General features: G+C 39.5%; 1 protein-coding gene across 1 annotated transcript; it reads right to left on the bottom strand.

Annotated features, from left to right (window-relative positions):
* Nucleotides 1–1976: 1976 nt before the first annotated feature.
* Muc11A (Mucin 11A) lies at nt 1977–12976 on the bottom strand. The gene is made up of 2 exons (XM_067778441.1): nt 12956–12976; nt 1977–5646 (listed from the first exon to the last, which is right to left on the bottom strand). Exons 1-2 carry the CDS (start codon nt 12959–12961, stop codon nt 2197–2199), a joined length of 3456 nt encoding a protein of 1151 aa, XP_067634542.1. The 5' UTR covers nt 12962–12976; the 3' UTR covers nt 1977–2196.
* Between the last annotated feature and the right edge of the window lie 343 nt (nt 12977–13319).

The following is a 13319-nucleotide window of genomic DNA, read 5'->3' as shown; positions in this document are numbered from 1 at the left end:
AGGACACGCATTTTATCAGGTGAGCGTGGCTGTGTATGTGCGTTCTGCTACATATCCTACTTGTAGACCTGTACTATGATTACTGCTATCAACCAGGTGTTAATTTCTCACAATAAACAGCTGTTGGTTTTGGTGGTACCACCTTGGAGATTTGTTTTCAACTCCACCTCAACTCGATATCCAATGTAGGATATTAGCTGGGGAATGTGTTGCATATTCATTTGAGAGCTGTACATTTCTCAAAATCTCTCGAAATTAGGATAATAATTGGAAAAATTAATGACGTTGGAGATCAACTCGAGAACTATCTGGTTTAAGAATAATTAAATAATGATGTTGGATATTTCCGGATCTATATGTATATTTCGCTGGAGAATATATTTTTCCACGTTTATTGGGTAAACAAAATCCAGCTATTGCCGTATCTACAAATTATCTAGATAATAAAAAACCAATGTTGCCGCACAAAAAAGCATACCCCAACGGCGGGCTTAAACTGGGACTGAAAAACTGTTCAGTAGTTTAACTGGAGTTCATATTTGACTGGAGTTTAAGCAAATTTAGTTTAAGCTTAGCTTAATCAACTACTGAAAAACCGGGCCTAAAAAACTAAACAACTCGCCGTAGCACAAAGATACGGACCGCTATTAAGCACAACTCGTTTTGTAGCACTGCCGCGAGTCTTCAATAACGACCGCTAGATGGGTCTAACTCTCCTTTGCGCGCCAAGAGAGTTACAAACCAGGCATGCTTAAAGCGCCAAATACACGACACGAACATTTCCGCGAACATTCCGCAATCTTGTTCGCAGCTTTGGCCATACACCATACGAACTTTTGGCCGAACATTTAAAAATTTTTTATTTTCCATTTTACTTTTCCGCGCACGTCTGTTCCGTTCAGAAAAAACTACGATTATGAGCTATTTCCCCATACACGCACGAACAGTTCGCGCAAATGTTCGCCAAAAATTAAAATATTTTGATTTTTGGCGAACATTTGCGCGAACTGGCAAACACCACCATACACGACAGAAAAGCTCGCAGAAACATGACATAATGGGAATGTTCGCGGAAATGTTCGTGTCGTGTGTTTGGCGCTTAACCAACGAACCGATATCATTTCGTTACGATAATTAACGTTAATAACGAAACAAAGTCATTTCGTTTCGTTTATTAATGTTAAGAACGTCAAATTAACGAAATGATTTTGATTCGTTTTCTGCCATATCAAAACGAAATCAAATCGGTCATGTTGATTATTAATTTCAACCTATGCTGGCAAAGCTGATTCATGGCGGAGTCATTAAAGGTGAAAGCATTAGCCAAGCTGATTGCAACTTTTCTCATGAATTTTGACAGTACGAACATTTCTCAGAGTATTTGTGACATTACCACCAACGAATTACACAAACAAACTACATGGAGTTTGAGTATGTATGCCCGCTCGCTGTTACCACCTGACGGCTTCACCATAGCTATAGCATAGCCAGCACAATTCAAATATAAAGTATCACGTTTTTGTTAACGTTTTTAACGTTAACGAAAGCTTTTCGTTTCGGTTAAAAACGAGATACAATTTAGCTTGATAATTCTTTATCGATAATATTTCGAAGTGTTTCAACGGAAACGGTGGAAATTTTTTGATAAACGATTAGCTTAACGTTAAGGTGCATCCCTGTTAAAAACATACAAGTGAAGCTAATATAAGCGTGTTAAAAATGCGAGCAGTCATCACTCAAAACTTGACAACTTGCTGCGAACACGACCAAAAATTGGTAGTCGTGGTAGTCGTCCTGTTTTGATTATATTTCAGATTTAATTTTTATTTACAGCATGTAATGAAATACAGCGAGATAAGTACTATCAGATAAGTACTTTTGGCCGCGTTTATGGGGGATCGTGACATTTTGCGACGGTGAGAAGAAGAGCAAACTTTTTTTAAATCAATTTGATGTGTCAAAAGAAAACCCTCAAATACTTTTGTACTTCCAATACTATACAATCTTTGTTTTATTCAATTTGCACGTTTTGCGATTCTTATTTCATTAACAAATTAGCTAAAATATTTAGGTGCTACAAGTGTAGGTACAAATTTATGATTAAACATTTACATTATTAAGTTTTTTTGTTGTTGTTTCTTCCTAATATTTTGGTTTACTATTTCTCTACTCTATTAAAACTTTTCCAAATGAGAATTAGACAAACTCTTCAGTAAATTCCTCTCTCGAAAGGCAATTCGCCTTCCGTTTGCTCACACATTTCTTCTTATCTGCGTCGAATCTTTCGTCGTTGCTGCAATGTAAATGAGCGAATTTCGTCTTAAGCGATTTTGCTACACAACGATAATATTTTTTACAATCTCTTGGATCGGGGTATATCTCGTCTTCCTCACATTTGTTGTTCTTTAGCTGTTTTAAAATTTGTCTAACAAGTTCCTTTTGTTCATCGGATGTGCTAGTATCGTCTTCGGAATCATTTTGCTTACTATCAACCCTGTCTTCTTTCTCTACAGACCTTTTGCTTTCATTCGATTCCTCCTTCTTATACTTAGACTTCTCTTTTTTCTCTTGAGAGTCATCGTTATCATTTGAGTCCTGCTTGCTGTCCATGTTTTTCTTCGAAACTCGCTCCTTCGACTCTTTGCTGTCAGGTTTTGACTTATCTTCCAACGATGTATCTTCCCTAGATTTCATGGGATCTTTTACCTCCTTAGAATCTTTTTCTATTGAGGCGCTGTGATGATTTCCAGTTCTTTTGGACTCATTAGACTCCTCTTCAACTGTCTCTAGGGTTGAAATATCGGGATTGCTTGGCCTCGAAGATCCGTTGGGCTTAGTAGGAAATACAGGTCGAACGTCTCCAACATTATGATTTTGCATATTCCATTCATTCCAAGTTGGCCGACGTGGACGTATGGGAAACAAGGGAGCTACTGGTCTGAGGGAGCCGGTAGAATGTGTGGGCACATTTGGGTAAGGTGCGACTGGACCAACTGGACGACCGGGTAGCCAAGGGGCTACTGCTATTATGGGAAAATTTGGTGCGTTTGGAGCTAATGGTACGTTGGGAAGTAGAGAATCGTTAGAACTAACTGGTGTGCCAGGTTGATTAGGTCCATAGGAATTTGCCGGTCGACTTGCTGCATTCGGATCAACTGGGACAGCAGGGTTTACTGGTGCATTTGGATCAACTGAAGACGCAGGACCAAATGGTGCATTTGGGTCAACTGGTGCTGCTGGGTCAAATGGACCGGTAGGGCTTACTGGTGCATTTGGAATAACTGGTGTCGCAGGACCTACTGGTGCATTTGGATAAACTGGTGCCGCAGGACCTACTGGTGCATTTGGATAAACTGAGTTTACTGGTGCATTGGGATCAACTGGAGCCGCAGGACCTAATTGTGCACTTGGATCAGCTGGGGCGGCAGGGTTTATTGGTTCATTGGGATCAAATGGAGCCGCAGGAGCTACTGATGCATTAGGATCAACTGATGAGAGTGGATTTGCTGGTGCATTCAGATCAACTGGTGCTGCTGGGTTTACTGGTGCATTTGGATCAGTTGGGGCGGCAGGGTTCACTTGTGCATTGGGATCAACTGGTGCCGCAGGGTTTACTGCTACATTCTGATCAGCTTGCGCCGCACTGTTGACTGGTGCATCGGGACCAGCTGGCGCCGCAGGATCTAATTGTGTATTGGGATCAACTGATGCAACAGGATTTGCTAGTGCATTCGGATCAACTGGTGCTGCTGAATCTACTGGAGCATTTGGATCAGCTGGGCCGCCAGGACCTACTAGTGCATTTGGATCAACCGGTGCTGCTGGAACTACTGATGCATTTGGATCAACTGGTGCTGCTGGGTTTACTGATGCATTTGAATCATTTGGGGCGGCAGGGTTTACTTGTGCATTGGGATCAACTGGTGCCACAGGACCTAATGGTGCATTTGGATCAACTGGTGCTGCTGGGATTACTAGTGCATTTGGATCAGTTGGGGCGGCAGGGCTCACTTGTGCATTGGGATCAACTGGTGACGCAGGACCTACTGGTGCATTTGGATCAACTGGTGCTGCTGGGTTTACTGGTACATTTGGATCAGTTGGGGAGGCGGGGTTCACTTGTGCATTGGGAACAACTGGTGCCGCAGGGTTTACTGCTACATTCTGATCAGCTTGCGCCGCACTGTTTACTGGTGCATCGGGATCAACTGGCGCCGCAGGATCTAATTGTGTATTGGGATCAACTGATGCAACAGAATTTGCTAGTGCATTCGGATCAACTGGTGCTGCTGGGTCTACTGGAGCATTTGGATCACCTGGACCCGCAGGGTGCACTGGTGCCGCAGGACCTACTGGTGCATTTGGATCACCTGCAACAGCAGGGTCTACTGGTGCATTTGGATCAGTTTGGGCGGCAGGGTTCATATGTGCATTGGGATCAACTGGTGACGCAGGACTTAATGGGGCGTTTGGATCAACTGGTGCTGCTGGGTTTACTGGTGCATTTGGATCAGTTGGGGCGGCAGGGATCACTTGTGCATTTGAATTAGCTGTGGCGGCAGGGTTTAGTGGTACGTTGGGATCAATTGGAGCCGCAGGACCTACTGGTGCATTTCGATCAGCTGGGGCGGCAGGGTTCATATATGCATTGGAATCAACTGGTGCCGCAGGACCTAATGGTGTAATGGGATCAAATGATGCAACAGGATTTGTTAGTGCATTTGGATCAACTGGTGCTGCTGGGTCTACTGGAGCATTTGGATCAGCTGGACCGGCAAGGTGTACTGGTGCATTTGGATTAACTGGTGACGTAGGACCTACCGGTGCATTTGGGTAAATGGGTGCAGCAGGGCTTACTGGTGCTTCTGGATTTACTGGCGCATTGGGATCAATTGTTCCCGCTGGATCTACTGGTGCTTTTGGATTAAGTGGTGCTGCAGGATCTACTGGTGCATTTGGATCAACCGGTGCGGCAGGGTTTAAAGGTGCGTTGGGACTAGCTGGTGCATTTGGATCTGCTTGTTTGTTGGGATCAACTGGTAGACCGGGGTACAGAGGTTCAAACGGTGCATGGGGGTTTACTGTTGAATAGTATTCAACTGTCTCAGTTGGTGCATTAGGATCTGCTGTACCATACGTGGGGTTCGGTGTAGGGTCAACCAATATGTGCGGTTCGGCCGTTAAAAACGTGGTCCATATTAGACCATCATCAATAGTGGTTCCAACATCAGGGGTACTTGGCTCAACTTCAATTGCAATAGTTGTTTCTGTTGTAGGGTCTGCCGTCGTATCCCCTGACACCGTAGAAAATTCTGAAGTTGATGAACTTGATGCATATGGACCCTCTGTGGAAATGGAATTCAATATGATTTGTCCGGAAACAATTATAGGCTCTGCTTGTAGTTCTGCGGTAGACGACTTAAGGGGTATACAAATATCCACTCCATCGTTCACACAGCGGTGGTTTGCGGGACAGGGATAAGCACTTCCAGCAGCATAACTAATACCTTGAGCGTCCACTTCACAGGCTTTGAAGTTCAACGGCCCAACGCAGGCGTAGGCTTTGCCATAACAATTGATGCCTTGATTAATGCCACTTTCACTTCCAATATTGACACTCTGTTGGGATGTGACAGTCGAAGCCAACTGAAAAAGAAATGAAATACAATTAGAACCACAAGAAATGATGGTTTTGAAAATTTTGTGAAAAAATTTGAATGTATGTTTACGGTGTTTCCCTGAAATTCTTTATTGCACATTTTATTTAGAATTTGATTAATTTCATGAAGTTTAATCTTTGTATATATTTCTATGTAACAAAATTCACTCCACTTTTCTAATGTCTTATAAAAGATTTCGCAGCACTTTTCCAAGATTTCCAATCACTTCTAACACACTCTAAGGTTTACCAGTAATGGCAGGGTTAATCTGATGAGATTCGTCGTAGCCATCGTCGTTTTGTTCGACAATTTTTTCGTTACTAATGAGTTGCCGTAAGAGTTGCGATCTTTTATTTAAAAATTTTGCTGATGGAAACTACGTCCATGTTTCGCTGACGGTCTGTCAAGATAAAAGGAAAAAACTTCGTTATGTGCAAATCGCTTTGGCGAATTAAGATAAACATTGAATGAGATAATACCGACATTGGGCACAGCGCGTTGGTATGGGTTGATAGGCTTGATTATTTATGGTACTGCAGTTAGTGGGATGAAATTTGTTGATTTACCTCTCAAGTCGTTTTAAAAAATTTACTTAAAAAATATCAAGTGGATTAGGTGCTTTCGTATTTGCGCCTACGTGTGGCTAATCAAATGGAGATGATGGGATTGACGCAGCCGCAAAATATGGAGAGATGCATTTTGCAAAGTGGTGAGTGATTCATTAAACAAATCAACTCATACTGCTCGTGGTATGGATGTATGGGCGTGCTATACTATGCTATTTGCATAGTTGTGTTAGTATCATATTAGTTAGTTAGTATTTCCTTTAAAATTGTCAAAGCTCCACTCTTCAAGCATCGAAGCTAAAATATCTGATCAAGCACCTGGATTTCGGCCAGTAGCCGAGAGTGGACGTGAAATCCACCAACTCGCGAATCTCTGGCGACTCTCTCCATGGGTGGCACATTGGCTGCATGATATGGTGGTCAAGCCGATTCTCTTCTAAAGAGCTATGTTATCATAGACAATATTGGGCGCTTCTTTTCCGGTCAACAGGTTGGAATCGGTGTAGTGTTTGGCATTTGTAGCACTGATAAACGCAATGCTGAATATATATCCGGCGGACAACGATTCGAGAAGCGGGATATAAGCTCATGAATAATGGGGCCTCCGGTATTGCAGCGCACGGATAATGACACTATCGCCCCAACTTCCTCTTATGTAGAAACAAGAATCTCCAAACTAATAGCGCTTTTTTTGTTACCTAAATAAATGGTAAAACCTTAATAGAGTTACTCCTACCCAAACGTCAACTTTTATGGTGCATGAAAAGACACCCTGTGTATCAAACGCCTGTCATTAATAGTAAAAGTTTATAAGCAATTATTGTGTCTGTTTCAATTTTCTTCGCTAAGAATTCGTGAAGTTACGAAAGTAAATTTTCACGATCAGCTAGTTTAACAGCCACACCGTCATTTTATGCAGGGTAAAAGTATAACGCTTTGGCGTTGCGAGCAGGCAACAATTTTCAGAAAAGAACGAAATACCCCGTAAAGGCGTTGCCCGCCAAAATATATTTACAATCCTTGCGCAGCGTAAAAGGAGAAGAAAAGAAAACGGTATAAATATGGGATAGGTGCATAGAATGTTTGTGGATACATAGTAAACTTAGCCCGTTAACTTTTGCAAAACTCTTTCCAGATTTATATATCGACCTATGATTGGAATATCTTGGCTGCTGGTTCATAAGCTCCTTATCTGAGAGTATCTTGGCTGCTAGTTCATAAGCTCCTTATCTGAGAGTATTTTTCAAAAGCTCCCTGTCTCAGAATTATTTGCACTCTACGTTAAAATGGATTCGACTGCAATTTTTAAATATTATGACATATAGCGTTTTCTAAACGGCAACCGAGATGGGACGATATGTGGATGTCTACACCGAAGGTGCTATTACAGTTATAAGTCATTTCGACAAGGGTAATTTAGCAATGATTTCGAGATACAAATTTATTTTTTGTATCGCATACATTTTCTAAAATAAAGATAAAAGGATGCGATTGGTTAAAACATAAAATAATGTCCCTTAAATCATTAGAAGCAATTCAAAGCAAAAGGTGGTAGGTTGAAATCTGTATGCAGACGTTTATTGTAGCAAAGGATTGGACTAATTTTTTGCTCGCTCATTTAAAATTTTATTAGAAATGGAAAATAGATCTTGGCCCGTTTTACGTTTTACGATCAGTGACTGAAAACTGTCAAACAATTTCTAAAAAATTATTTTAAGTTATGAATCTAACGAGTACTAATTGTCGCTAACTCACATAGGTCATTAATCCGATCCACCATTTAAGAGCTAATGTGATTTAAAAAATGAGTTTCGTTCACGGATCATAAAAAAAAAATATCAGACTTCGACATGGACCTCCTCAAATTTTATATGAGTCGAGTCCCAGCACCGCCTACTTTTCCAAAATCTTATATGCCAAATGATCAAATGAACCTACGTAAATATTTCAATGAGATGGGCTGAGAACTTGGGCGCATATAAACACATGCGCACATTCATTTATATTTACAAGATTACACTTTGGCCTTTAACAAATTGCTGCGTTGAAGGTGAGTCACTTAATGATAATGAAGAGTACCTACGCAGTTTTTATTATCTTAGTATAAAATAAATATTTTGCAAATTTAATGACGTCACCCTGACATGTTAAGTGATGGAGACACATACATATGTACATATGTTTAAGATTTGCCACAGGCATAAATAGATCTTATTTGTGGGATTATATTTATTCTGTTTTTATGTTTATTCTGAACTCTATTTATTCAAATATACGAAGCTATCAGTTGCTAGTGGTGGGATAAGGAAGGCAGTATTGTTAAAGTATGTACTTATTGGTTCACTCGATTAATAAAAAAACGTACTCTATTACCACCTCTATATCTATTCTATTCTTCGAACCGTGGAATTTATTTTGTACGTGCTTACATATGTATCTTTTCTTAGAAAGTTCATATAATGGGGTTCAAGCAAAAGTCACTAAGCCCATTTTTGGCATTTGAGTAAATGACAGCATACATTCTCAAACAGGAACAGTTTTGACGGCAAACCTCAGTAAGCGCATTTCAGCATGTATAGCTAGCTGGTAACATACTAAGAATTTTATCATAAAGTCACATACGAACATTTTTATGACAGGCAAAATTCATTGAATCGTGATTTTTGCCAGAACGTCGATGATGTATTCATATTTATTATTAAGTCAATGGCAGAAAGTCTTACTGACCAGCTTTACAAATTAAAGGTTAAATCAAGGATCAGTTAGACTTCCTCTTAAGTAAGACGTAACTTAAACAAAAATATGGGCATTGCAAAGTCAAGAAAAATCGTTTTTTGTAATAAGCTCTTCGAGGTATCTTATGAAAGGGGCAAAGCGAAGGTAACTCGTTCTCAGCACTTCAATGAAGAATGTTTTTTCAGAGCATAGAGATCTGCTGAGCACACTGAGGAAAAGTTAACTGCCCAAGCAGAGAAATACAGTCAGTGATACCAGAGATAATATTATAAACTAGAAGACCCGGCAGACGTTATCCTGTCCTAAATTTAGCCTATCTGCATACATTTTAATAAGCTTTTTCCGTCTGACTCTAATTTTTTTTGTATAGCTGTGTTAACAAAAAATTAGATCAGTTTTTAAAATTTTTGTTGTGCCAGAAAAATGAATGAGCTAAATCTCGGAAAATAGAAGGGATGCGAGCAGAGCAATTATCTCAGTTGAAAGAGCATAGTGTGAATATAATATTTAGATAAACTTTTACATTAGAAACTAATTCTTCTAATTTTGAGGTAGCAATAAACTTTGAAACTCGATTTTCCAACATTTTCATTTTGGCACATTCATGCTTCTGGAAAGCGAGCGACGATATGTTCCAGAGTATATTCAAAAGATTTATCAAGCAATTCTAAGTTTTTATAATTAATAAATTTCGATACAAATACTTTTTTCCGATATCTACTCAGTATTCATTGCAAAAGTATCGACAACAAATCTTCTTGGTATCGGATCAAACGTATCGATAGTTACTTGTATTTACTGGTATCGTAAAAAAGAAGACACCAGAACACTTTGTTCTTTAAAGAGGACGATATCTGACTAATAAAATTTAGTCGGATCGAAAAAACACATCTCATAATCTTTGCCAGAAATCAGAAATTTGGTCGCACACAAAATACCTTGCTCTACATGTCCAATAGAAATTAACTAAGACAATTTAGTGCACATTTTTTTAGGAAAGGCTTCAACTCGTCGGGTCAACTAAACCGAAAACAGTTTATTACCATAATACTCTCATAACTACTTTCATACGCAAAATAGAAAATATAAAATTCTACATTTTTTTTTTACAAATTTGCGCACATCCAATGCCGTTGACATTTACGATTTCTGAGCTTTGTTATCTCATTAAATGCGGATAGTGGCGCGTGAAATTCATAATTTGTTATGTTGTTTTTATTTGTTGTGCTGTCTCCATTTTAGATTAACAAACAGACATTCGCATGAGCTCCACCAAGTTGAACGTCAATGGCTACCAGTCTTTTGGTTCAGCAACGTTGAGTAATATCAATATTTGTGCTCGAGAAAGCATTGCATTGTTGTTTATAAAATTTTAAAGCTGCCAACGTTTTTTTTTTTTTGTGCATCTCAAACTTGACACTCGTTATCAAATAACGTAGTGACTAATTTAATTCTTGTTTTAATTACTTAAAAAATACCCAAACTATTTTATTTGAACCGGAAATGTTTAGCCTTTATAAATAGAAAGTTTAAATGTGAAAACCTCAGCACCAATGTCCAGTCACCCCCTTCCTAGGAGCGATTGTTGACAAAACATGTTTGTAAGTTGGTTGTAAATATCTGTGCACTGTCGCTGTAAATCTCGTCCTGCAAATAGCGCGTGCATTGACGTGTAGTTTTTGAGCGCAAGATAAGCCGCGTGTAAACCAAAATGCCAAACGGAAATATGTTTAAAACACAAACATTGATTTTTTTCAAAAAAAAAAAAAAAAAAACATATTTCTTATATAAGGCTTATTCCAAGAAGGTTATATAAGGACTAAAACTTGGAAGGAGTACCAGATGTATGAGATATTTTTTGTACAATATTTTACAGTCAGATCTTCAAATGGTGGTGTCATCCGCCTGGAAGACGTTGCAGATATAGACAATTTCAATCTCCGATTAACATCGAGTTTCTCGCTCACGATATCGACCGGGCACCAACCATCGACTATCGCTGTACCGCTTTCATTCTTTTGACTCTATAGAAGATAATCGGCTTGACCGGGAGAGAGCCGCCAGTGTTTGCCAATTGGTCCTCGACAGCAGTGCAAGGCAACCAAAGCCTCTGTATCCAAAAATAGTCCCAATATATTTAAGCATATCCAACAGTACCCGCGATCTGGTCTAAATTCATAAATGTTGCACCTCCTGGTAAATAGAACAAGCTCCGTATTGGCAGACTTGACAATTAATCTACATTATTCAGACCACCTAGATCCTTTACCCAGGAGCTCCCGTTCTTCAGTATATTCAAAAATTTCTATCTGACAAAGATTTCCAGCCCACTACTTGGAAGATCACACCCTTCTGAAACAGGCCGTTTATGACAACGATCATATAGAGGGCACCTTTCAACCAATCTCTTAGATCTTAACAGTTGCCCAGGAACTATACCCTTTGGCCCGGAGACTTGTAACGTTTCAAAGAGTTAGTGGCCCATGTATGTTGACTTTCGCCAAAATGGTGTTCCTCTTAGGCCGATAAATTACTGTTCATGAACTCATTACATGCGTCCATTTTTTCGCTGAAGCTTACCTACGACTTCGGCTGGGCTATGCTAGTCCCGGTTTTATCCGATTCCACTTCTATAGATCCCATCCAAGAGTAGTTTACTTCACTTGGTTGGATTGCAGAGGCGCCTGCTGGAAGATCTGACGTCATTAAGCACCTCGATCCGCCATGGAGGTTTCACCCTTCTTCCGTGAGTCTTCAGAAGACAGAAAAAATGAAAAGCTTTATTTTGTGCCAGAGTATGACTATCCTACTCTTGTCAGAAGTTCAACCAGCTTAAAGCAATCCCATTCCCAGTTGGTTCGTCTGGGATTTCTAAACTTTATTTTTTATTTTTTTTTATTGGGACGCGAGTAATGAAGATCCAATTGTATGAACCGGTGCTCAGAGAAGCACTGCTCAGAGTGCCCGATGCCGTAAGATGACCTATTGAAATATCTTTCTTAGATAAAGCTTATTTGTTGCATAAATAATTATAAAATAACTTGTCATTATAAGACGTATGGAACTATACTTAATTTCTTTACTATAATGTTTGGTGGTCATTAAGTCAAACTGGCAGACATCAAAAATTGCCTCTGACTGACCCGCTGGTCATTTGGTGTCAATGGCCTCAAATTGTGCTTTCATTTATTTTATGACCCCTTTTATTATTTCTCGTTTTTTCGCACTCTGTGGCATTATTAATTGATAGGACGCCAGTTGGAATACGAAGAAAATTGCCAACACGATTATGTTTAAATGTCTAATTTACCATACCGGTGGGCAATTGCAGTTTTCCTTTTATTTCACATTTTAATTATCACTTCGTAGTCAAAACTGACATCAAACGCAATGGACGTCCAATGACAAGTCTTTTTCATTTCCATGTAAAACATGCATAAGGCCGCTTAAGTAAAGCCTTCGGGTCTGGCGTCCTCTTCCTCATTGCTTCCAATTATCTACATACATACATACATTTGTACAATACAATGTTAAGTCTTTGATTCTTTAAACGGAGCGTCATGAACTTCCAGGTAAACATTGGAAATGTACCACCTTTAAGCACACAAAGTTTGACAGGGAAAGCGTAGGATATTTTCCGGCGCTGTTAACTGTTTTAACGATTGCGGTCACAAAATGCCTCAGTAGCGCATTGTTATGGAGACATTCTTTCGTAGTGAAAACAATCAATCTCTTCAAATATTTTATATGAACTCAAATTCACTTTTATTTTAGAACATCGACGTCTACGAGTCATGATTATTCAATGGGATTGTTGTTGGTAACGAAACGAGCGATGCCGTAAGGCTTTTAATAATTTTGGCAAGACGATTATGCTCTCTACATACAGATATTAAATATTCAACATTCAAATAAAAATAGCTCAACCCAATATTGGAAAATTCGGGATTCATGAAAAAACAGCCAAAGTGGAAATAACTCAATGTTTCTTACTTGCATAATTAATTGGCGCTCAACCGTTTAAACGCTTATGACCGTCCAACAAGGCGTACCGTGCCAGTCGCTTCTTTTTGAGTTAACTGTTCCATTCATACAAATTAATAGACCTGCCCAAGGGCTTGTTTCTGTTAGACTATTTCTGGCTTACACTGGGAAATTGCAAATTATAAAAATAGCTAACGCAATGTTTCCTCCAGTTCAGGGCGTAGTGTACAAGTACAAGTGTGTTGACTTCTTTCTGACAGGCACTCGCTTAAGTGGGCATAACGGGAAAATCTGGGTTGCCATTGTTGTTTCGGTTGAAAAAGGTCAATTAGGGTTCTGTGCAGAGACGTAAAAGATTGAAACAGGGTTTATG

This window comes from Eurosta solidaginis, chromosome 4 (assembly GCF_040869045.1).
Source record: "Eurosta solidaginis isolate ZX-2024a chromosome 4, ASM4086904v1, whole genome shotgun sequence".
Taxonomy (NCBI): domain Eukaryota; kingdom Metazoa; phylum Arthropoda; class Insecta; order Diptera; family Tephritidae; genus Eurosta; species Eurosta solidaginis.
Note: the sequence above shows the minus strand (reverse complement) of the source record. Positions and strands in the feature narration are given on the sequence as shown.